We start from the raw sequence: 25,588 nt of genomic DNA on the forward strand, positions 1-25,588 counted from the left end.
AGGATGCACCAAGAGGAATGTGGTCAGCAGATCAAGAGAGGTGATTCTCCCTCTCTAATGAGACCCCACCTGGAGTACAGCATCCAGTGCTGGTGTCCCCACCATAAAAGAAGGACATAGATCTCTCTCTATGTAATATTGGATGTTGAGTCCAGAGGAGGGCTACAAAGATGATGCAGAGGCTGGAGCACCTCTGCTACAAGGAGAGGCTGAGGGAGATGGGTTTATTCAGATTGAAGTAGAGGAGACTCCAGGGAGACCTTACAGCTGCCTTCTAATATGTGAAGAGAACCTACAGGAAGGCTGAAGAGGGACTTTTCATAAGAATGTCCAGGGATAGGACAAGGGGAAAGGGTTTTAAACTGAAGGAGAATACATTGAATCTCAGGAAGAACTTCAATATGAGGGTGGTGAGACTTTGGAAAAGATTGCCCAGAGAAGTTGTGGATGCCCCCTTCCTGGAGGTGTTCAAGGCCAGGCTGAATAAAGCTTTGAGTAACATTGTCTAGATGAGACAGGGCAGAGAGGTTGGAGTAGATGATATCTAAGGTTCCTTCCAACATAAGGCGTTCCATGATTCCATGATAATACCACTAGCAGGGGGTATTTTGTGCATAACTCAAACAGGCTTTCCCTAGTGAAGAGTCTGATTTGCTGTTATATCTGTCAGAACTCTCTGACCACTGAGCTCCCACCATCATACAGCTTTATAAACTCTGCTGAACATGTCATTCCCTATTAAGTTGTTAAAAATTAATCTGCTCCTGGATTTTCAAGGTAATCAATCGCTGAGTCTCACTACACTGTAGAAGACAGCATTTAAACTGTTAGGTGTTTATGCAGGATCATGGTTTAAGAAATGCATGTGGTAACAATTAGGAAGCATTAATGTGATTGTATTATGAAGTAATGACATGAAAAATACAGGTTTCTTCCAACATATCTGCTGAAGCCATGAAAATAGAAAAACAAGGACTCAACCATAGCTAAATACTTTATCCTACATATCTTGGTGTATCTTGTATATGTCTTGCCTATGTATCTGTTCAGAGTGTTCTGATGGTTTGAGGTAGTATTTTTTATGCCTTGAAGAATAATAAGGATAGTAACAATTCCTTATTATCCAAGTAAATTTATATATAAAACAGAAGATTTGTAAATAAACTGAAAATTTTTATTTCTAATTCCTGACCAGGAATACTTCATTGAGCTTACTTTGATTCAGTAAGAATAGATTTATTTATTTTTAATTCCAGAATGAAGTGGTTTTAATATTTTTCCTAGACTTAATATAAGAAAATCTTCAGACATATTCTTCAAAAATCTTCAAAAACATATTTTTCCAGAAGATGAAAAATCATGTTCTTTTATATGCATGATCTTACTTTCCGTCATCAACAAACCATCAAAGAACTAATCACTAGCAAATTATATTTTTAGGTTACAGTAATACCTTTCATTATTCACACAAAGTCTCTCAAAAGCTATGATAAAAGGGGAGTAAATAGGTGAAGTAATTTCTGAAAGAGGGCCCTATGTTTCGTGCCTTTAAAATATATAAGAGCTTAAATGCATTGTTAGCATTGATTCTCTTAAGTTTTATGGCTCATTACAAGTAATTTTTATGCCCAGATATTCTTTATAAATTTAACTACAAATTATGGGACCTAAATGAGGAACTTAGTCAGTCAGCTTTCCTTAGTAGTTCATGGAGGAAGTAATATCTCCAAAAAGCAATTTGCTAGAGGTGCCTGTTACTCTCCATTAACTATGAAGGGAATTTTTTTCCTCCTAAAGTTCCTGAGGGTTAAGGAAGAAGATGGATCTGCACCACAGTGCAGGCATTCATAGTAAACCTACCAGCAGTACTCTACTGTGGTGAGCTGCAGTGTGCACTAGTCCATGTTTCTGCAAATGAAACTGTGGTCTGACAAAAAGCAAAATTATCCTTAATGGTTTTATAGCAGAAAATTAACACTGAACATAAAACGTTTAGATAAGAAGTTTTTTTCCTGTAGTTTCTAACGTTCCTTTTAAATTAAAAGTATTATTATTATTTCCTTATGACAAGTTGGCCTCAATTTTGCCATAGTTTCATAGGCCAGTGAAATTCTTGGAAACAGCTTAATGTCTTAGGGCTTTTGGTACATATCATTATTCCCTAATTTTGCTATTCATAACTCCACATTTAAACCAGAGAAGCATTACATACCAGCAGTCTTTTGTCATGAAAATAGCCTTTTCAAATCTGCTGATGACAATTTTAAATTAAAATATCCTTTAGGTGATTTCAGATTACTTTGTGGACCAGTCTAGCTCCAAGCTATTCCAGAACTGAATCAGAATGGGATTTAAGTAAATTAGTGATAATCCCTACCAAATATATGCCAAGTGAAGCTCTGCTGGATCAAAAGATTTAGACCACTATTCCTATCCTTCTTTCTCAGTTTATTAAACAGCATTTTGTTGGTGTGTGTGGAATAATTTTGAGAGGATAAATTCAGAGAATTAATGCTCCTCAAGGAGAGCCCTAAATTCTGCAGATAATGTTGGTACTATTAGAAAAGTAATAGTGAAAACACTGAACATGGTTTATAAAGCCTGTTTTCTGTGTCTCAGAGCTGAGGGAAAAAGTTGATACTTAGAAAGCCATTTCAAAATGATTCTTTTTTTTAACTATTACTAATTAATGCTACAATTCTGCAGTAGCCTCTTTAAGTTGAGGCTTAATTTATGTTACACAAGTATGTTTTTGGTTTTTTTTTTTAATTTTACATACAATGCATGCATTAGTTTTATTTCTAAAAAGCAATTTCACAAGAACCAGCTAATGGAAAAATAATATTCAAATTCTTGTTTTCAGACAGAACTATAACAATGCTAGTGAATTTTTAATATATTTTTTTAATCTCATATTTGAGTACTAGATTGTAGACAAAGTAATATAATGTTGGTATACCTGCACCCTAACAATCAAGACTGAATATTTAGTTTTATCTTCGCAGCTACCCTATGCTTGATTACACTTTTCCTTCCTTTGTGTTCAGTATGCAGAATGTGTGGTAGAGGAGTGTTCCTTTTGTGTTGTTTTTATCTCATCTACTCATCAAGAGAGATGGTTCTGTGTTGTGTAAATCATGGATTTCCCAAGTAGAGAAGTCACATCTGTGTTACCAGTACCAGTGCTCTCTATCACCTTTCAGTTAACTTGAGTGTGGAGGAATCAGCAAGGACTAATTTGCAAGTGAAACCACCTTTTAGACTTAATCCACAATTGGTTTCTGTGCACTGAGATGATGGTCAATTATCTTTTAAGAAGTACTCTTAGGGTGGTTAGGTTCAAGGAGATTTCCCAGGATGATGTCAGTACTTGCAACCTTATAAATGTTTTGCAGCAGCCTGCAGTGCTTTGTACTTCCTTGTCTATAGAGAAGGCTGTTGGCTGCTATTGGATGTGGGTTTTATGCTGTGATGAAATAGACAGCTTTGATGAAACCAGCACAAGAGCAAAACAGCTATGAGGAAGGCTATCTATGACAGCAATCTCCTCAGTTGGGGCTGTGGGTGTTCTTCTGCCAGCTTTTTACAAATTTTTCACAAAATGGCCTGAAGTGCCGTGGTCCCTAACATGGTCCCTTGACAGGCAACAAATGTGTTAGGGGTTCTCCACACTGCATTATTCTAGGAAAGTGTCGTTTTCTGATATCAGTTATTTCCACAAGAGGAGTGGGGCAAACTCAGGCAGTTCATTATGATACAATACTCTTGAGAAGTCCTGCAGAACCCTCTTAGGTTTCTTCCAACGTGTTCTTCAAAGTTTAGTTTAACCAGAGCAGTTTACATGCCTTTGTCATTAAGCATCATACCTATGGAGCTCAGGCTGTCATTCAGACCTTCTGTATCAAAATGTCTTCCTCATTTAGAAGGACTGTTCAAATAGTACTCAAGGTTACTTGTGTCAATAGCTGTCAAACTGAGTCACAGAATAGCTTGGGTCGGAAGGTACCTTTACTGATCATCTTGTTCCAACCACCTGCCATGGATAAGGAAATCTTCCACTAGATTAGATTGCTCAAAGCCCAGTCCAAACTGGCCTTCAAAGGAGGGGAATAGTCAAAATAGATACTAGACTGAATGAAGGCCCTAAAGTACTATATTCCACCTGAGCTGGAGCTACTCAGGGGGGTTGGACTCAATGATCTTTTGGAGTCCCTTCCAACCCTTAACGTTCTGTGAAACTTGGTGGCTTGCTGGTGTGTTCTGGATATCTTTGACACAGCTCTGTGGTTCCTTAGCTCTACCATTGACTGAGAACTGCAAGAGCTATTTTGGTTGGGGTAAATGCTTAGCTGAGCAGCTGTCACTGCTGTTAGTTGTTTGCATGAACAATTCAGGGACCCATCCCCAGGTTATTATATGTGTGTGACATTACTGCTTAGGTTCAAGTGTGAAGGCACAGGTGTATTACCACTCAAAGATAAAAGGTGAAGTTATTTAGGGGTAATTGAAGCTCTGTCAGGTGTTGCCCATGTTTATGTTCACCACTATTCTTCCCATCCCATTTGAATTCTTCCAGCTGGCCGTGGGCTGTTCTGGCACTTGGCTGTGGGGAGAACTGAGGTAGCACAGAACACCTCGTGTGCTTGTGCACTGAGCCATGCACTTGGAAACACTTTGAATATAAAACCTCTGGTCTTGAGTGACAGGGCATCTGCCAAGTGAATTTATAGGTGGTCCATGAAGCTCAAAATATTCTGTTAAGTAACCTCTTATTTATGTTAGTCCACATAGCACTCTCATTAATAAAAGTAAGTAGTGATGATTAATAAGAGCAGTGGTATGCATGAGGATGAATCATTCATACTATAAAGAAATCTGTCTAGCATACAGTTCTTTAACCAGGAATAAAAACACCACATTTAGCACTTCTTTTGAAAAGAAGTGCCTTGTAACAGTGTCATGCTGTGGGAAAACAAATATCTGAATTTTATTCTTACGTGTGTAGTGAAGTAATTGTAGTTTTAGTATATAATTTGCTGCTAAAAACATATAGGTTTATAAATAACTCAAGACATTTAACAGGACTTTATTCATAAAGAGAGGGTATTTATTTTAAATTCAGTTACTCAAATTTCTCAGTACTGATGGGTGGTTTTAAAAGTGGTTCACTTACCTAAAAAGACTCCTCAAAAGCCTAACTGTGTGGCAAATATAGAAGCAGTACGAGGATTTTGCTCCCTAAGAAAATATGTACTGAAAGGTTTCTTACCTAAACATTTTGGGCTCTCTAAATTGCCATCTAAGCATTACAAAGCTCAGCATGCAGTGTTAGCTGAGTTTTTCCCATCACAGAATGTGTAATGAGCTTTTTATGACAGCATTATCATTCTGTGAAATATCTATCATCTGCTCAAACACTACTGCATTTTACCTGAGAAATGTTCAGAAGAATAATTGTAGAAGTATATTTTTCTTCTACAAAATAATGTTTTCTGATGTGTATTACAACTTTAAAAGAGTTGTTAGGGGGTTTTCTTTACAATTTCAAATAGTAATGGTTTCCAACTTGGACATGACAGATGAGTTCTTAAGCCACCTAAAGCATTTTAATTGAAATTGTTAAGCAATAATCTAAATGCCTTTAGAAATATGATCTGTGGTTGTTTAGTTTCACAATGAGAGATCTCACATTTTTCATAAACGTGTCTCCTTAATAACATGTATTTGCAGAATTTTTACACCTTCCTAAGTACAATTTTAAAAAAAACCTGACTTAAGACTTTAAAAATTAGATGTCTGCTTTGAGCTTTTCATCTGTAATTTGCAGAGAAGCGATGCCTATATACACCTACATGCTATGTTCAATTTTTCATATAAAACTTTCACATATACTGTTTCTACATTTGGCTTTTTTGATAGTAATATCTGTATATGAACATTAAATGCAAAAAATAACTCAAGACTGTACTTGAATTTTCAACTTTATCTTGCTGTAACATGGAAGTAACAGAAAGGCACAATTGTTATTTCTTATATAGAGAGAATTTTGTGTACCCAGTTCACTGTAAAAATAGTCTACTTTTCTTCAAACTGAGTAGGAGTAGTAATAAAAAACAGTAATATAAAAAATCATGTTTATTCAGCATGTCAAGCATAAGAATATTATTGAGAACATCTAATAATAGATCTAATAATCCTCTGAACAGGGTAGTAGTGTAGTATACTTAAACCAAAGATTTAAAAGATGGCTTAATTGCCCAAATTCAAAACGTTTTAAATATCTGAGACTGGGAAATGTTTTTCTCTATTTTCCAGAAAAATCAAGTAGTCTAAAATTGTCCTACTTACCATATCCAAGCTACCTTGGCTTTAGATCCTGAGTAAAGCAAGACACAACAAGCAGTTGCTATGGGCAATGTCTATGTATATGACAAGTGTATTCCATGCTGAGTCCTGCATTCCTACTACTTGGGTTGATACCTGGCTAGGATTTGAAGGCCTGATGGAATGAACCCTCCTCCCAGATATTCTGGTTTCTTCTGGAAGCACAGGCATACATGGAGGGCACTGCTTTTCACTTGATTTCACAACCTTGACTTTTGGAGCCACTTTTATATGATGTATCACGAAGGGCACCTTCTTCAGATTCATAATGGAGCAGTCAGTGACCAGGACTGTGGGGCACAGCATGGTCTACACTTGCCCTGCAGTGTAAAAACTGATTTTTGTGCTGTTAAATAACTGGAGGGATATCAGATGGTTTCAGGACAGTCCATTTCTCAGAAGTGTTCGCATTTTCACTTCAGAACAAGACATTGGAAGATTTCTGTTAATGTTTAGTATTTAATACATCTCTCTATTCTGAAAACGTAAAAGTATGGTTAGTTACAGATGGTCAAGATCCCATTTCTTGAAAATTATAGCCCTTGAACTCAGGTGTGAGAAGCTGAATTGTCTACAATCACAGATTGTGGTTTGAGAACCATATTAAGACCATTAAGATATCACATCAGCAAATGAAGTAGTTTTATGGTTGTAAATCAAGTTGTTTTGGTGATTCATGTGAAATATAACCTTTAAAAAGACTGCAGCTTCCATCCAGATCAGTGAAATGACTTACACATGTGGTCACAAATTTTCTAGTACACAAAAAGAAGGTATTAGTATGAGGCTAACATAAGCATGATCTTACAGCAACAGGTTTGATCTAAGTCAGCTGAAACTAATGTAAAGCTGTTCTGTGTTACACTGCTAGTTAAAGAGAGACGGAACTAGTCAATCTTCTTCCCAAAACTGAACTTTTGAAGGTATTTCTACTTTACTTGGTCATTATGGGTGTGCCTATATTAATCAGATGCATTACAGGTGTCTGATTTCTTGCCCTGTAAAATGTATGTGTGCCTCTTACCTTTCCCATGAAGAGAGGCTGAGGGAGCTGGGGTTGTTCAGCCTGGAGAAAAGAAGGCTCTGGGGACACCTAATAGTGGCTTCCCAATACCTAAAGGAGGCCTGCAGGAAGGCTGGAGAGGGACTGTTTACAAGGGCTTGTAGTGATAGGACAAGGGGCAATGGTTTTAAATTAGAGTAGATTTAGATTGGATTTTAGGAAAAAGTTCTTTACCATGAAGGTGGTGGAAAAATGGACAAGGTTGCCCAGGGAGGTAGTTGAAGCTTAATCCCTGGAGATATTTGAGGTGAGGTTTGATAGCAACCTGATCTAGTTAAGTGTCCCTGCTTACTGCAGGAGGGTTGGACTAGATGACCTTTAGAGGTCTCTTCCAACCCAAATTATTCTATGACTCTAAGTATTTGATTTATTTACTATATGTAGCGCATATAGAAAAAGCATAAGTACTGCAAAAATGACTAAATCTCAAGTCTGCGTGTGCTCTAGTAATTCTTTATTCATATGTATGACAGACAACATATTGACTGCTACTGAATGACCTAGCAGTTTAATTCCTATGTTTGACCATAAGCAAAGAAAATTAGAACTGCTCCACATGGGCCGGTTGTGTCATATTATTTTAGAAGGCATAACTTGATTGTGTTCTGGAGATGCAGCTGAACCTTGAGCATGAACTTCTGGTTTAGTCATGAACACTGATGTTTATACTTATTTAGTACACTATTTAAGGTATAAAAGAACTTTCATTATTACCTATCTAACAAGTTTGTGAGTGATTCTCTAAAAGTATTAGTTTATGCCATTAGGAAGTACAGAAATCCAAGAACAACTGACATATTGTTGTCAAAAATAGTACTGCAATTTCATCATGATTAAAAATGTCTCAGAAAATAAAAATCTTGAAAATATTAAAATACCTATGTAGTTTTTAATAAATGTTGCTGCTTTCCTTACAAATAACTTGGACAATTAAATGGCTTGGCCAAAGCATACAATTTTTCCTGAGAATTAAGGAATGCCTAGAAGGAATTGACAGTCATAATTTACAGTACAGAGCTGGCAAGGAACTGCCAGAAAATCTCCAGGGCAAAGTATGATGTTGATCATTTGAATCAAACAGATGATACATAGTCAATTAAAGATGTTTGACTTATTTTGTTGGTCATTTCTGTATTAAATACTGGGAATATCAAATAATTTGTGCTTGCAACATACATAATTGTTCTCTGCCATTTATAAAATTGTAATGCATTTGCTTTTGAACTCCTGACCTGTATTCAGTGCTACATATTTGCACTCACTATGCAGAATTGCACTTTTCATAGCTGTTGATTTATGCTACAGTTTATATTGTACAACCTGTTTAGTTAAGTCATAATAATGGCATATATGACATTAGTCTTCCAAGAAAATCCTTCTTCATGTCTGCTTTAACAAGCTAGGTTATATACTGGCATTATGAATGCATTTGTCTGAAGTTTATTGTTGGAAACTGATGTTGGGGCTAAATATATAAATATGTTTAATTTTATTACAGTTGCTGCCTGGAATCAGAATGTGTATGCTAAACATTTCAAATGTTCATATTCTATAAATAGGAAAACAAAGTACAATTAAAGTTAAACTTGACATTGGGCTGCCTTCATGCTAAACCATTTTTCAGTCTTGGTTCAAAAGTCAAATGTAATCCCATGCATTCTACTAGAATAGAAAATAAAAAATGGCAGAAAAATACATTTACAATTACTGCAGAAACTACAGAAATACAAGTGGTACTTTATATTGTTGTATTTGTTATAATCAAAAGTATAAATACAGTAGTATCAAAAGAACTGTTATTGAGAGAACAGTGTGTGGAGCTACTAGTGATTTATACAACAAAGAAATGTACATTTTGATATAGAAGCATAACTATAAGGAGCTTTATTTTGCTTATAGAATGAGTTTGTTTTGCCTAGAAAATATGAAGATAATGAAAGAATGAATGAAATTAAGATAAAATATTAGAAGATTCTAATAATTTAAATTTCCCCTCAGAGCTTAATGAAGAACTCAAGAGAAGATTATGAATAGTATTTCTGTTTGACTGAATTGGAGTTGTGTGTATCAGTGCATTCAGTCGCGTTTATCCAATGTTTGAACATAGGGAAGGAACATTTGATATAATTACTTGAGCAGATTTTTATTGTCAGTATTTAGCTTTAGAAAACGCATGTTTCATCCAGAATACAAGATGAAAAGAGATTATCTGTTGCTATTACTGCATTTCCTATCCTCTTTCTACCAGTCTTTTAAATAAAGAAAAGACAGCTTTGCTGCGTGTCAAGAATCAAATGGCAGCAGATTTGGAGAAACTTCTAAATCACCGTGAGGTAATCTTCCTTTTCTAGCATTACTACCATAAGTGTGTTTTTTCTCTCTCCTTATCCTTAAACCATGGGGGAAGAAAATTGTCTAGTTTGGTTTGATTTGTTAGGTTTTTGTCTGTGTGGTTTTTAGAAACACAGTTGATATCTCTGTCAGGTACCCAGGAGGCTCTCAGTTGCTAAATTCTCCCTGTTGACTTAGTGTCACTGTCCTTTATTTTCTTATGCATACAACAGAAATGCCTTGCAAACTGCTTAGCATTTGCAAACATTTAACAAGTACTCAGATAAAGGTGATGAATTTGATACACACTTATCTACAAAGCCTACGTGTGCCACAGTATGCCCTCAAATTTCTCCCTGATCACCAATCATTTAGATGAAAAGCCTGGACAAAGCATTGTGCAGTTTCTTTTCAACTCCAAAATAGGATTTGGGAAGAGGTAATGAGGTAGTCACCCAGGTTTAATCCAGACAAGAGTCAGGGTACTACTCCACATATTCATCTCAGTTTCATATAAACACGGAGTCAGGGTGCTTCTGGACTGCATTCTCAGATCTAAAAGTATGCAAAATCTTGTCACTTAAACATACATGCTTCACGTGGGGATTCCTAAAAGGGTTTTGTCAGGATTTCTCTTGAAACAGTCTTAAAACTTGACATGATTTAACATGCCAGGAAGTATGAGAGAAAATCTTTCTGGAAAGTAAATGTCTGAAACAAAGGACAGAAATAAATTTGTACCAAAGGAAACCCATACACTGTCTGAAAAAGAGTGAATAGTAATATGGGAAGTTTGCTGAAGCTACAAAATGCTGAAGATATAAGGCCAAAATCTGACCATAAGCAGCTGATAAACAACCTCTCAAAATTACTGAATGATTTTGCAAGGATTGGCAGGGAGATTACAATATTAGTGGAAAAAAAATTTATCAATGTGAGGAGAAACAACACAAGTTATATATATGCCATGATAGGACCTAAAAAGCTGGTTAGCTGTTCAGAAAGATGATCACAGAGTTGTTATAGCAATAATTATTTGAAAATATCTTTTCAGTTCTCTGTCTGGGAAGAGAGGTAATGGGGAGGTCCCTTTCAAGGAGTCTGCAACTCCCCTAAATTGTCCCATCTGAGGTTGCACTATTGCTCATTATTTCTATGGAGGACTGTTGATAAACCTCTTTAAGTCCTCTTACTCCAGGTCCAAAATTTTCTCCTCCATCTCCTTCCCTTGCTATTCCCCCAAACCCCTTCTTGGGTCAGTAAAGCAAACTCCAAGTTGTGAATTAGTCCAAACCAGTTTGCCTCTGCTGGCCAGCTACAAAACCATTTTTAGTTTGAACCAAACCAAAACAATTTCACTAGTAGCTGCATCTAAATTATCCTCAACTGAAGTGAAAAATGTGTTAATTCTGTTACTGACTGCAGATTTCAAATGTGAAACAATCATCTCAAATCAAAAAGAAAAAGTTCTTAAGTTGTTTACTTTCACTGCTGCATCACACTGCATATTTGATGCAGTTTTCTCCAAGATTATGTGTTGTATTTAATGCTCTGAATTGATTGTAGTGGTTGTGAAGTTCCATGCATAGAGATTAAAGCAGTCTAATTACAGGAGACAGTAGTTGAAGATGCTTCCCTACTGTAATCTTAAGTGTCATTAACCTCACAGGTCAATGTAGGTCATCTGTAGGTGCATCAGAAATAAACAGTCATTAGCTCTTACTTCTGATATCTATATCCACATAGTGTATTTAAATTTCAAATTTATATGAGACACTAAGGCAGTTTGAAGTTTAGATTATATAAGGGCTTACTTTTTTTCTTTCAGTTTTTTGTGATTTTTTGTTTATATGAAACCCCCTCCCCTGGTCTCTATTAATGTAATAGAAAACATTTAAAGCATTTCTAGATAATTTATAAGCTTATATTAATACATTATACTAGTAATGCATTATCATTTTCACATTAATGATATGAAAAATACTCTGAGGAAACATGACTTAATTGTATAAACATGTGGTGTATTTTCTGAATTTTCAATATGATAGGCTCTTGGCAGGCTAATTTCAAATTACTTTCTTTCAAAATTTCCTGTTTCTGTTCCTTCTCTCCCAAGTATTGCTGCTGCCAAGTAATTGTGTTCTCAAGTAGTTATGCCTCGGGTGCCTTGTGTTAGTAGTGTTGTGTCAACCAACATGCATTGCAGCTGATTAAAATCAATAGAAAATGTAAAACAAAAGTAATACTTACCAATGTTTTGTAAGAAAACTATAAAATTTATACCTCAAAGATACCTAACGTCTTTAACATACAAACAACATTAGCCCCTATGACTATCCTCATAAACTATTCCTGATAAGCAGCAGTTTGCTTCTTTGTTTCACTTCACCACTTGAAAGTTTTAAACTGTAAGGAACAATGTAAGCAAGGCTGAGTAGGTAGGCTTTCTAAAAATTAAATACTTCAGTCTGCAATGGGCTTCATCTTCAATCTTCCTCATACCATGGAACTTAAGAAATTGGTCAAATATTTCCAATATTATTACTGTATTGTCAAAATTCTTTTTTATGTTAAAAACAGGCCATATTAGTCATGTTTGTACCTAGGGTGATAGTGTTTGTTCAAATCACCTAAAGGAAAAGGATATAAATACTAAAAAGAAAGCATTGGAAGTTGCAAAGATGGGGGAAGAAAATTATTAAATGCCAGTACTGTGTACAAAACCCCCTAATAATTAAAATCTAATTTTTTTCTTAAAATAACAGTGTCAGTGTATGTTTAATATTTGTCATATCCAACGCAGCTTTTTATTTTTTTATTCTTACTGTAGACCTCTTCCAGAAGTCATGCAGTTAGGAATTTCTCTAAAAGGCAATTATCTCATATATTGAAATACAATGTAGAACTTAGCTTACAGTCAACTAAATTTTTTTGCTGCTTTAATTAAATAAACTAAATGTCCAGAAACATCACAATTTCACATCACAATAACCATCCCTGCTAATTGTAAAAACTATACAAATTTTCTAATCTTTGTCTAGTAAAGACTTCGTTTAGATGAGGTATGTGTTTTTAAATAAAACTAACATGCAGTCTCTAAGTACATATTCATGTTGTTTGGAAAAAAAAAAACAAAACATGAATTATGTATTTTATGTGTTCTGCACGTTATCACATAATATGATTGCTAGCAGTCTTGTTCAGTCATTGTGCCTACTGAACTGTCATGTCTTGTTTGGAATTACTTTGCAAGCAAAACTATTGGAATTCTTGAGTAGATAAAGCCAGGTATTCACAGTTAACATAAATTGTTAAAAATACAAGCAAAATGCCAAAACAGTGTTAATTCCATCTTACAGGGATGTTTTTCAATAAGTATGCAGTTTTGGTTTAAGGTATTCCAGCCTGTGTGGTCCCAGAGTGTATTAACTCCTTTTAATGAAATGTTGGAGTTTGAGGGGTTGAGTTTTTAATTTTTATCTCCTTGTGATATCAGCTGGATTCATAATACTTGCTTTGGAGATAATTATAGCATTTTCTATGCTTTTTAGATAAAGAACTCTGCATTCATGCTTAATCTTACTCCCCTTATCATGTATTTCAATTTTGGTAGAAAAAAGGTAAATATTGAACCTTGGAATAATTCATATAAGGCTCTTATGTGAGCTCTTATTACAGGAAAAAAAAGTCACACTAAATATTCATGTAATAAAATTGTTCATTATTTCAAATTATGTAGACTAAGCAGGTTTGATGATGATTATTTTTCTGTGGGAAATTAAAGTAAAAATTGGTCATTTGATTAAACCTTTTTTTAATTTTTTTTAATGCTATATTCATGGCCCAAATTCTTAATTGTTTCTTGAGCTTCTATTTCTTTTTTTTTTTCTGAATCAATTAGTAGATGAATGTGGAAACCTTTTAATCTAGCTTCTCATTCAAATCATTGAGAGTTGGCTAATACAGTAATAATTCTTTATATATATATATCTTCCCCAAAGTATCTTTTTCATATGGATAAATGCAAACTTAACTGTTTGAGAGGGAGTTCAGTGGCATTACTGTGAATGATCAGTATCCAGGATCATGCTGAGATTATGTTCTTAGAGGTCCATAATAATTCCTTCATGGTGCTGCTTCCCCCTTTGATCTATGAGAACTGTTTCCCCCTTGAAGCTAAGGAATGAGGGTACACAGTATTTTGGTGCTGCTTGTAAAGCCCTCAGTGTTTGAAATCAAGTACAGTTAGTACAGCCAAATTTTTCATCAGATTTCAGATTAAGAAACTATAGGTTTTGTCAGAATAACCAGTAGGGTTTTAAATTGTTTTTCCAGATCCATCAGAAGAACATAAAACATTATTTGGAGGAACAATGGAGTCTCCCATTAATAACCTTCCAGTAAACTGTGTTTGTTTTTTTAAAAAGGATATTTCAAATCCAGATCATTTTTTGGATTATTATTTGTAGGCTGTGTTCTTTTTTTAACCAGCTGAACTTTACACTTTTGACCCTTAGTTTTTAACCATGGATAACCAAACCACAAATACACAAAAAAGGCTTGTGGTCTTCACTCTTCCCACTCTAACTTCAGCATTTACTTTATATCCCCAGATTTGGATTGCCTTATTGCCTTAGTGTCTTTGTATACTCAGGGGAACACGAGTAAGAAGGATGTTCCATCAAAGCATAAATCAAAATAATATTATACATTATGCCCAAGATGATCCAACAGATCCAGTGATGCCTCCTTACCTCTTTGCTCCTGATTCTCTGTCTCTTTCCTCCTCTTGCACCAGCTCTGGCATTTCTCTAATGCTGCACTGGAACCATTGGGATGACTATAAACAAAAAATATAATTTGACCAGAAAAAGAAGACCACCAAAGTTAATTGCTTTCTGTTAGCTTAGCAGTTTGAATCACCTTTGGAAAGGTTCCTGCAAGGAAAAAAGCAAGTAAAACTGTTTATATGTCAGTATTAACTTACCTGTGAAAAAAGCATATTTTTTGTCCAAAACTGTAGGTTACAGCAACCCAAGCTTCTGCACCATCCTTTATCTGCATCCAAACTTTATTCTTTTATGCATGTAATGGGAATTTATAACTTAAAGGCACCAAAGTGCAGTTCTCTGTGAAGTGCTAAAGCAAAGTGGGATGAATCCACTAAATCTTTTTAGCCAAAGCACTTGATCCATGATTGCTTTTACATGTTGGGTTTTTTTTAATCTTCTCTTCCAACAGTCAGCCTTTGACCAAAAGTAATATTTACCATGATCTCTGTGATCTTGGCATTTCTGTTGCCTTTCATGTTTAGTGCAGTTGTTAGTATTTTGGAACATCAGAGGTGCAATTTTAGACTGTATCCATTGGATTGCGAATTCAGATGAAAACTTGGAAGGGTAGTCTGTCAGCAGTCAGATGTTTGGCAAGCAGTTTTAGTAATCATTTTCTGAGGTTACATTTAAGAGGTTATAAATCTGCTACACTTTGATGTATGGCATTGTACTATTTCTTGAGATATTTAAGATGCAGATGTATCATAGTAAAGAAAACCAATACTGTGCACAAATACATCTGTCTATTCTAGCTTTTGCAATTCAAAGGGTAGACTGTAAAAACTGACTTCTAAAATCTTGAAAATAAACTCTTGTTTATATTTTTAATGTGGAGTTCATAATCTAATGATTTTGGCGGAAAAACAAACCAGCAAGTATAACAAAGATAGGGATTCCTTGTTATTTTTTAAACAGCAATATTCTAGAAGGCATGAAAAGAAAGTTAAATGAGAGTGGTCTAAGCAACACCACTAGGCTTTAAATAAGTATTCCTCTAAATGCTAAAATCAGTTTCAGTTTATGGGAATCAGTTTCAGTTTATGGGAATATTGGTATTCCTCTAAATGCTAAAATCAGTTTCAGTTTATGTGAATATAGGGGAGTTAATTTGCATGCCTTTTTTTTTTTTTTCTAAAACTGCTTGAAATCACCTGTGTGCAATGCAGTCTGGCAACACAGGAATTATTCACCTACAAAAGAAAATGAATAATGTGAATCCATTGTGGTAAGAAATACAAGGGTAAAAATTTTGTCATGAATGTTGCAAACGAAAGCTGTTTATAATACTCATTCCTTTCCTGTAGTGCAATTGTTTACGCAAGCATGCTTAGTTATCAGTAGCTGAGTATTCTATACTGGTTACAAAGATCTGAGACCCTGCTGATATTTTATCCCCTTTACACATCTGTGCACTTGTGGTACACGAGCAGCTGTGCATACAAGTGATAGAATGCAATGAACTAGTCACCTGCCCTATTGACACATTCATGTGTTACTGTGCCAAAGCTCTTCAACTGAAGTTAGCAACCAGAAACCAGGCTCTGCCTGTCTGCCATGGGACAAAGTAGAAAATGTGTAGTAGTAGTTTAAATAAACCTATTTGATATCAGTCAGTTAAATGTATGCAGGCACAGGGGGTTTGATTGGTATTTGTTTGCTTAAGTCCCATTAGCTTATGTCAGTAAATTGTTGTGTCACTCTAATTGAACTGAGTGCTAAATCTCTCTAAATATGTGTACCTGAATTGGTACAAATCTTCAACTAGACCAGGTTAAAATGTATTTAGCCACTGCAAGCTCCTGTACTTTGTAAAACTTATTAAAGTATAAAAAAAAAAAAATTACTAATGAGCTGTTCTTACTGAGAATAGCCTATCAGGTTAAAGTTAAAAAGCTCATATTAAATGTTATAATTAACACTAAATCACTGTTCCAGTGAACTTATTTTGCTGTTATCGGTGAGCTTCTTTTCAAACTGGCAGGTTAGAAGCTTTCTAAATCAGATGTGTAACTCACCATTTATGAGTAAAGCAAATGTTTCTCTTTTACTATCATGTATCTCTTTAACCTCCTTTCCAGGTTTTCACGGTTTCTTAACTATATGTCAAAATAATCCTGTTTAGTAACTGGATATTTCTCTGGCCTTCACGATAGTAATTGAACACCTCACAAATATTATCCTCAGAACATAAAGCAGAAAAGTATCACTACCTCTGCTTTGCAGAAGCAACAACCATAATGAAAGAAAGGGCAGTTTGCCCAATACTCCCCAGAGTTTTTGGTAGAGGTTAAGAGTTCATGTGTCTGAATGCAATATCTTAATCACAGCAATTCCTCTTTCCTCCTTTCAAAAGCCCAAAACCAAAATCTCCTTAACATTTATTTTTCCTAACCAGATATAAATTAATTTTTGTCATCTTCTTATATATGAACTTGATTGTATTTTGGAAGTAGTTTCACAAATTACATTTTCACTTTGTGTTGTTCTAAGATTTAACATCTACATTCATTTCTTAATCTATCTCTTGAAAAATGCAGCTCTCCAAAGTCCTGTGAGTCTCTTAAAAACTCAGTGTACTGATTTTATTTTTCTATTTTTCTTTATTTTTAAACATATTTCCTAAAAGAAAAGAGAAGAAAACTCACAGTGGGCTGGGGCTCTTATGAGTGTAATTAAAAGTGTAGTTTATTTTGTCCAAAGAAACAGAGGATGTGATGGGGTACAAGATGAAATAAGCACAAGACAGCATTTTGTAGCTAGTAAGTAGGAACAGAGAAAAAGACAGAATAAATGAAAGAGAAAGGTGAAGTTAAGAACAGGAGATAGTTATTATCTTTAAAATTTAGAAAATCTGACTTTTTTTTTTTTAATAAATGGTAGCCAAGTGTATTTTCCAAATGTGTGTAGGATTGGAGAGATGCCTCTTGATCAAGCTACTGTTCCTATTGGGATATGCATAGTTTGCTAATGGATCTAGGATTTTTTCAGAGAGCTTCTATAAATGATCATCCTAAGGTTCTCAAGGTTTTATATGAATCTTGATGAATGTCAGACTTTCAATGTGGACATGTGGATTATCAGCATTTGCAATTCCATGACTTTGTTCCAAAATGTTCATGTTTCCAGTGTCTGAGAATCTAGTAGTCTCTGTTCTTGTATGTATTCATCTCATGTCAGTATCCTGCACAAAGTGCTGTTACTTCTTAATAGCTGTTCCACTATCTGGCCCACAAAAATAAAAGACAGGTGCTTTTCTTTTTCTTTTCCTCTTTGGAGAAGAAGCAGAGTCTCAAGAAGTATCTGGGCTTTACCTTACTTTGACCAGTTGCTCCTATATTCTCATGTTTATCTTTCTTTTGTATTCCTCTTGAGGAATGCCTCTCACTGCTAAATTCTTTATGCCCACAGTTTCATCTGATCTCAGCAATGACCTTGAGGATTCCAGATGAGTTTTCAGCCTTTCATTATTAGTCATCCTTTAAAGTATGGCTAGTAGTATCCTTGGCTGTAATTAAGTTACACTTAAGAAGAAGATTGACTGGAAGTAACATAGGACAGAAAGTCAGTGCCTTGGATTTAGGAACCTGGAGAGTAGCAACAGCTGCCATCTGTGAAAAACAGAGGTAGATAGAAGTTCAGAGGCTCATAAAAAGCTTTGGAGTCACAAGGGGGAGGGCAGAACGTGTTTAATCAGGGATGGGAGCTTAGTGGATAAAAGGAGAAAACTGCTTTGTTGGAGGAGAGGGGAAGGAAGGGAAGGAAGGGGTATCTGCAGGGGTTGGGAAGATGCAACTAGAAAGAAGTGATTGGTAACAGGTGCTTTCAAACAATCTCTTGTTCTGCCTCTTTCCCCTCTTTTCTGTGTAAAAGATTGTACATGATAATGTCAAAATTATTTGTGTTTCCAAAGTGAATGACTTCCTGCTCATCTATGTGCTGCAACTTGTTTTATATTAAAAAAAATGCTGATGTACAGTGCTTAGCTCTCCTTTTAAATGTTAAGCCACAGAGTAATTATCATTTTTCTTATGCTACATTTATGTTCCAAGATTCTAGTTTCTATTAATGTTCTGCATGTTTTCTAAGTAGATTACAGGGACATTTCTGCATCACAAGTAAGCCCTGGAGCTATTCTCAGCTTAAAGCTTGGAGAAACAAAGTGACATTTACATTGCTAAACGAGTGTGGAGAAGTTTCTGGCTCATTTTTTACATGGAAAAATATGTTCCTAAGTAGTATCTCTCATTTTTTAAAATCTGTTTTGTTGCTGTCAAGCTTTAATAAAATTTGAATTCCAAATAGTACTAGGTTTAGGAAGCAGAAGGGACTTAACAGCTGGGTAGGTTCATTCTTTCCTTGGACCTGTATTATTCAGGATGTCTTGCTAGTTTTCATATATATTCTTTAAAGAATTCTCTTTCCATTCATAGTGGTATACACTAAATAATCTTGTAATAAATGGTGGTATCTACTTAGCATTTAAAATTTTAGATGATAACAGAGGGTGTAGTAATATCAGTTAATGCACTAAAAATGTACCCTTTTTGCTTTCAAAAAGAGGAAGTTTCAAAGGCAAAATGCAACTTCATTATGGATTATAGGATGAAATTATCATGTATTTTAAATTACATGTTTTGAGAGAGCCAGAATCAGTTAAACGTGTTAAACATTTAAACAAGAAACTGTTGGCTGCTGAAGAATCTGAAATTATTCAGATTTTCTGAGCATGTAACTGGTGTTATGTTATATTCATCTTTCCTGTATTGGCTATGAATATTTCCATCACAATCTGCTGCTTATCCCACTGTGTGAAAATTTTACTTTTGTTCACTTTATGGTAGTATTTGAACACTACCAAGTGGAAAATTAATTTAAATATTCTAAGAAATACAAAAGATACAGAGAGTGAAACTGGAATGTTGCCCTCTCACAAATGCAGGAACTTTTTCATCAAAATTTATGCAAAAAAAGGCTGTTTTGACATATTAGTATTTTTAGCATCTGTTTCCTGTAGGTAGAACTTACTCAAAAAAGTGTACTTTATATATATAAACTTGAATTTGAGTACATGAATGTCACAATGGCTCAATCTAAAAAAGTATTTGGGATTTGGTCCTAGTTGTAATTTCAAATATATTTGTGATCTCCCATAGAAAAAATGAAAAAAAAAACCTTTTAGAATTTTTCATGCAAGTTCTGAATTACAACATAAATTATTTCCTGTTATTCTTAAGAAGTTAGAAAAATAAAACTATTAGGAACAAGCTGAAAATACAGCTAAAGTAGGCAGAGTTTGTTATGTATCTAAAAAGTCAGAAGCTGTTCACTGCAATGACCGGGCCTTTGTATTGTTGCCACAGTTCTAATACATTCACCTTATAAAACTGGAGGTACTTTGTAGATTCATATAGACACAGATCTGTCTGTTCATTTTATGTTTTTATATGCACTGGGGTATAGAGAACTCCCGAATTAAGTCTAGCATGGAGAAGCTATCAACATCCTGCATATGGCCTGGCATCATTCCAACCCCCAGTTATCGGATTCGTTTGTTTGATCAGGACATTTTGTACTGTCTTGCAGTTTCCAGCTTTACAATGTGTATCCATGTGCCTAAGATGACCATATGTGCAAATCTCACACCAGGATTCTTGCTTCTCCTGTTTCCAGTACAGCTGCAACTGCAGATGCAGCTATGTCAGATACACTCTGCCTTACGTGAGGGATTAAACCGTGACTTGTGATGTTTTTTTAATTGCACAGGTGGTTGTTAAAATCTTCTTTAAGTCCTGTTATGCCTGTAGGTTCTGCTCCTGATAGGCACAAGCTCATAGCGTTCCCCTGTTGAAGCTGAATTTGCACCATAGATGCCACTGCATCCTAACCATCCCTACTCCAAAAAAGTGGAATGGACTGACTGTAACATTTGCTTCATTTTGCTGTCACATCAAAATGGAGCTTCTGTAATGTCTTTCTGCTGTTTGCCACTCTGACATCATTCATAGACATATTCAGTGTTCTTTATTATGTGCTAACAGTGTTGCTCTTTTTTCCACTTTCAACCAAAAAAAGGGAGACAGATAATTCATTGCAGCTTGTAGGCTATAGCTCTTGTGCAGTCTGTCTCTATCTGTTTGCTGGAAATAAAGCCCAGGGAGAACAATTCTAAAATAATTCTTTGTGTAAACTGTCAGTACTTTCAAAGAGGAGGCATTCTAGATACCAGTATTGCTTGATAGTCTCATTCCTTGATAATGACACGAATACATCTCCTTTCTCCAAGTGCACTCCAAAGTTAAAGCACCACACAAACTTTTTCTTCAGAATGCTTTATGCAAGTCATTGCATATGTTGAAAGGTGGAACCAGGTTCTATTTCTGTCCTCTGTTCTTCTCCAGAAATATGTCTGTGACTTGATGTTCCATGCCAATAATCTGTACAGAAGGCTCTGGTTTTTTACCTCCATTTTAGCTGGAGAATTCCAATGATATTAAAGAGACCTATTAGTGTAAAGCTGATCTGAGGAGTTGTTTGTCAAGTTCAGTGACAAAGTATTAGAGATGGATCTTGCCTAATTTTAAAAACCTGCAGATTAGATGTGTACACCTTACAATCATCTAAGGATTTGTAGTCAGAAACGACAAACAGACACAATTATGGTTTGATTTCCCATATCCTCATCTAAAATCAGCAAAATTGATTGTAACCTATGAATTTCTCACCAACACTTATATAAAGGAATCAGACAAGCACATTTGCCTAAATTGAAATATTATTACTAAAGGTAATAATATCTAAAGGTCAATGTGAGAACCAAGTATCTGGTCCCATGTTCCAAGGCTGAACTGCACCCAGAGTTCTCACAAAGATCCCTCTTCATGTTAGTATCAGCTGTAAGTGATACAACTTTATTTTTAATGTACCTTTGCTTTCACAGAAAGTCACAGTAGAATTCTTGAGAGGCCTCCAAGTAAGAAAATGCACAGATTTTATAGAGGACAATATCTTTAGTATTTTCTCTACCATCACCTTATTTTCCTATCAAGCTTGACCCTACTGAGCACCCTGAAAAAGCCAATTATCCTTTACCAGTCTGAGATCACTTTCTCTCCAGAAAGAGTTACAGGAAGTAAAAACTTTTTTTTAATCATTTAATCAAGAACATTTGTATAATGAACATGAACTTCTAATTCTTGAGAGACTGAGAAATCATTCTGAAATGGGCTCTTTCCAAAACACTTCCAAATGGTTATACCTTTCTTTAATGCAGGCTTAGGTTTCTCAGATCAATATTCTTTAACATATCCATAACTTAATTTTCTGAACTCTGCTTTTCCTTGTGCTGATGTGTTGCTTGAAGACCACAATAGATGCCTAAATGGAAGGATATGTGCATGTGAATACAGATTCCACTGACTTAGCACGAACATGTTTTTCATCCTAGTACAGCTTTCTTCCCTCACTTGCATGTTTTGTTATAGCTATTGTTTTTATTGGTTTGGATATTTTAAAGTTAATACAGCCATAATAGTCACCAGACTGCTGCTAAACTCAAACCTAGTGTTTGGCTTCTGCATTGAGAAGAGTCCAGTGTCTGGACTCGGTGTGTAGTGCACCAAGTCTCTTCACAAAGCAATTTTTTGTCCTGTCCCCTCTATGCAAAATTATCTGTACAGTCACCTGGTGTTGGACCTAAAGGCAGTGCTGTAATCTCTCCATTTTCTCCAGACTGGATACATATTTTTATTTTGAGTTACCATTTAACCACATGGCGACCATATGGCGGTTAAAGTGACAAATGCAAGCTTTCCAAAGCACATACATGCTTTACTGTGACAGTACAGAAGACAGAATGGGGATGGGACATTTATCTAAAACAATCATCTAGTGCTTGTCTCACAAATTCTGAGGTACCTTAAGTTTTGATCAGAATCTTTGAGGGAGGCAAAGCTCTGTGTTTATCCTTCTTCAGCTGTTTTTTTCTGGTTTTGTCAGTGAAATTGATTTTCTTGTCTAAAAATCATAGTAGTTAGTGCCTTTTCTGTGTTTCCAGGCTTTTATTGGGAATTTATGCTGTATTCTTTTCTGAGAACTCTTGCCAGTCATCAAAATTCAGTGGTTCTGCCAAAACCTGATACATTTTCTAGGACAGAAATGTCTTCTTCCGTAGTGCAAGTTCTCTGTTTCACAATGGAGTCCTACCCAAAGGTGAAGTTCGCAATCATAAATTCTATATGTAAAGGCAAAAGTAGAATAATGTTTCTTATGGCAAAGGTTCAGTTAACTGTACATGCTATTGTGAGGGTCACTTTTGCTTTAGAAGGTATTTATCAGAGTGCAGTAACCACGGGCTTCCCTGCACGAGGAAGGAGCCAGGTGGACCTGACATTCAGTGGCTTCTGTGGTAATTTTAGTTATGTGAAAAAAATTATGTTTACTGTCAAAATTAGTTATCTTCAAGCTGGAAAGGTAAATACCTTTGCTTACTGGGCATCTCCAACTGTAAAGTTTGATCTACATGAATTCCTTTTTAAAGATCATTGTATGGAGGTTATTTGAAGGTGCAAGACATCCTTGCCATAAGAACATAAGAAGTGATATTTGTCATTGACTCCTGTAAGCCAGTTTCTTTTTGTGGAGACTGTGATTTTGGATCTGCTTCCAGCACATGCTGTATAAATGTATATAATTTTAACTGCTTATATAAATTTACATATTATGATTATGGACACACATATGTAATGTTAAGTACCTTTGCAAGCTTTTTAGTGCACAGCGAGGATTCTTTCTTGCTTTGATTATAGTTACATGACAGAGGCAGTAAGAAGAAAAATCTTTATACTTGTTGACAATTTACCAAAAATAAATGGAACTGCTGTCTTGATAAGTATCTAAGTATTGTTCTTAATGTCACCAATTTTTCCATATACTTCATCAATTATTTACTTGATAAAACAGCATTCTGGTTTATGCCTCTGTAATTTTCCATATCAGGCAATAATTTTTCAATTCTGTTTTGATTATGTAAGTTATGTTTTATAATATCTAATATCATGCGTTAATTTTGAAATTTTGTAGTATTAAATTAGGAAAATTTAAGATGCTTTTCTTGCATGTATGTGTTTGAGCATTATCAAGGACAACAAAACCAATGCTAATAGAGAACCCTTATTTATATTGGATATTGCTGCATGCCTTATTTTTGCATTTGCTCGTCTTTTATCTTCTAGTTGCATTGCTAATTGAAGGAATCAAATTTTCTTTCATATTCACAAACTGATCTCCAGAATCCATTTTTCTAAGTACTATTTAATTATTCATAATAACCAGGTAAAAACATTTTAAAATAAAATAGAACTTACTTTTACTTGCTTCAAGGTCAAATATTATCATAAGAATCTCAGAATCTTTTTAAATATGAGTAATATGAGCAGATAGCATTCAATTATTTTGGCTTTTTTTACTTTACCTTTTAAAAATTATTGATGCTTCTTTGGGTTTGTTGCTTTAACACTGTTCTGAAGCTTGATGATTTTATTATGTTAATACAGTTTTTGCAGACTGTAAGAGTTCCACTGATACCATTAAGCCTAATGAATTGACAAGGTAGAATTAGGGAAAAATCACAAACCAGTAAATATTTTAATGAAAATCATGGAAAAAGTTTGGTTCCTGTCCTGTCTTTACCTAAATATCTCTTTCTCTGTTTGTGTGTTTCCACACAAAATTGCTTTTGTTATTTTTCACTGAGGTCATTGGACATCACAGTACCAAAATAAATGGAAATAGGCAAATAAGTTCTTCTGATACTATTTACAGTGCAATACATACTACCTTACCTCACCTCCTGCTACATCACTTCCATTATTCTCCGTCTGCTCATTCTCATCACCTGTTTTGAATTCCAGCTGCTTTCTGGTGATGTGTGCAGAAGTTTTGATGATCCTCTTGGATGCATTCCTGTGTGTCCTGCCCTAGGTGATCCTGCTTTGGCAGGGGGGTTGGACCTGATGATCTCTGGAAGTCCCTTCCAACCCCTAACATTCTATAGTGCTATGATTCTGTGATTCTTTTGTAGTTTGAGTAATCTTAGTTACATGTGAATTAATGTGCATAAGTAGGTGGAATGCACAGTGTTAGATTGTTCTAAAGAATGAAGCTGTACATGTTTAGGGAAACTTGTAGGGATAGAGGCACTGTCTGAATTCCTGTCCTCAAAATCCATTGTGTGAGGGGAATTAGAGCTGCACATTGGCTATTCAGGAGAAAAGTTGTTTTAGGTGAAGTAGAAGGCTGAGAAAAGTAAATAATAAGGAGAGTGAGGTGAGAACAGATTCAGATTGTGATGACTAAATTTAGGTATCTAAATGGAGGTGTCTGTGGTGAGGTGAGCATCTTAAATTTGCTTTATTGCCAATAGCAGCCTAATCAATATGGCTACTGTTGTTGCAGCAAGATTCAGCCAGCATACCAATAGGTGTCCACTTCTCAATGAGCTGAATATCTTTCCAATCCACACTGTCTGCAATGAAAAATTAGATTCCTAGCTCATGTGGAAATAATTAAGCTTAGACACATAAATCTAGGTCTTCTAAATTTGAGTTAAATCCCACTTAGTGTGTCACACAGCTCATTACTTTGGGTTGTTTTGGGGTTTTTTTTTTGCATTTGTTCTAGTAGGCAGTGCACATCAGCATCCTGAACAAAAATTCATCAGGTTTCTGTGGACAGACTTTCAAAATATTTAATAATAGAGTATCACCCTGATACTTATTTGGATTGGTGAGACTCATTGTACAGAAACAGTGGTTTTGTGCCAGCTGCATACTTAAATTTAAATTTTCAATTTAAATTTTATATTTTTTCCTTGTTTCATCTCAACCCACATTTTTTCACTAGCTGTATTGTTTTCCTTGTATCTACACTGCCACATCCCCACAGAATGCTGTGTGCACAGGGAGTGGGTGCTTGTGTT

At 35.2% G+C, this 25,588-nt stretch overlaps 1 protein-coding gene across 4 annotated transcripts in view; it reads left to right on the forward strand.

Moving 5' to 3' along the window:
* The window catches only part of PIBF1 (progesterone immunomodulatory binding factor 1), a 112,691-nt gene that overhangs the window by 81,293 nt on the left and 5,810 nt on the right, over positions 1-25,588 (forward strand). For 2 of the 4 annotated variants that reach the window (XM_071740800.1, XM_071740810.1), the window contains exon 16: positions 9,696-9,780. The exons of 1 other annotated variant lie outside the window; for it this stretch is intronic. In XM_071740800.1, the coding sequence (XP_071596901.1) occupies positions 9,696-9,780 (85 nt within the window). Of the gene's footprint in view, positions 1-9,695; positions 9,781-18,021; positions 18,231-25,588 lie in introns of those variants that run through there. One more of the 4 variants, XM_071740821.1, reaches the window with a different exon arrangement.

Source organism: Heliangelus exortis, chromosome 1 (assembly GCF_036169615.1).
Source record: "Heliangelus exortis chromosome 1, bHelExo1.hap1, whole genome shotgun sequence".
Taxonomy (NCBI): Eukaryota; Metazoa; Chordata; class Aves; order Apodiformes; family Trochilidae; genus Heliangelus; species Heliangelus exortis.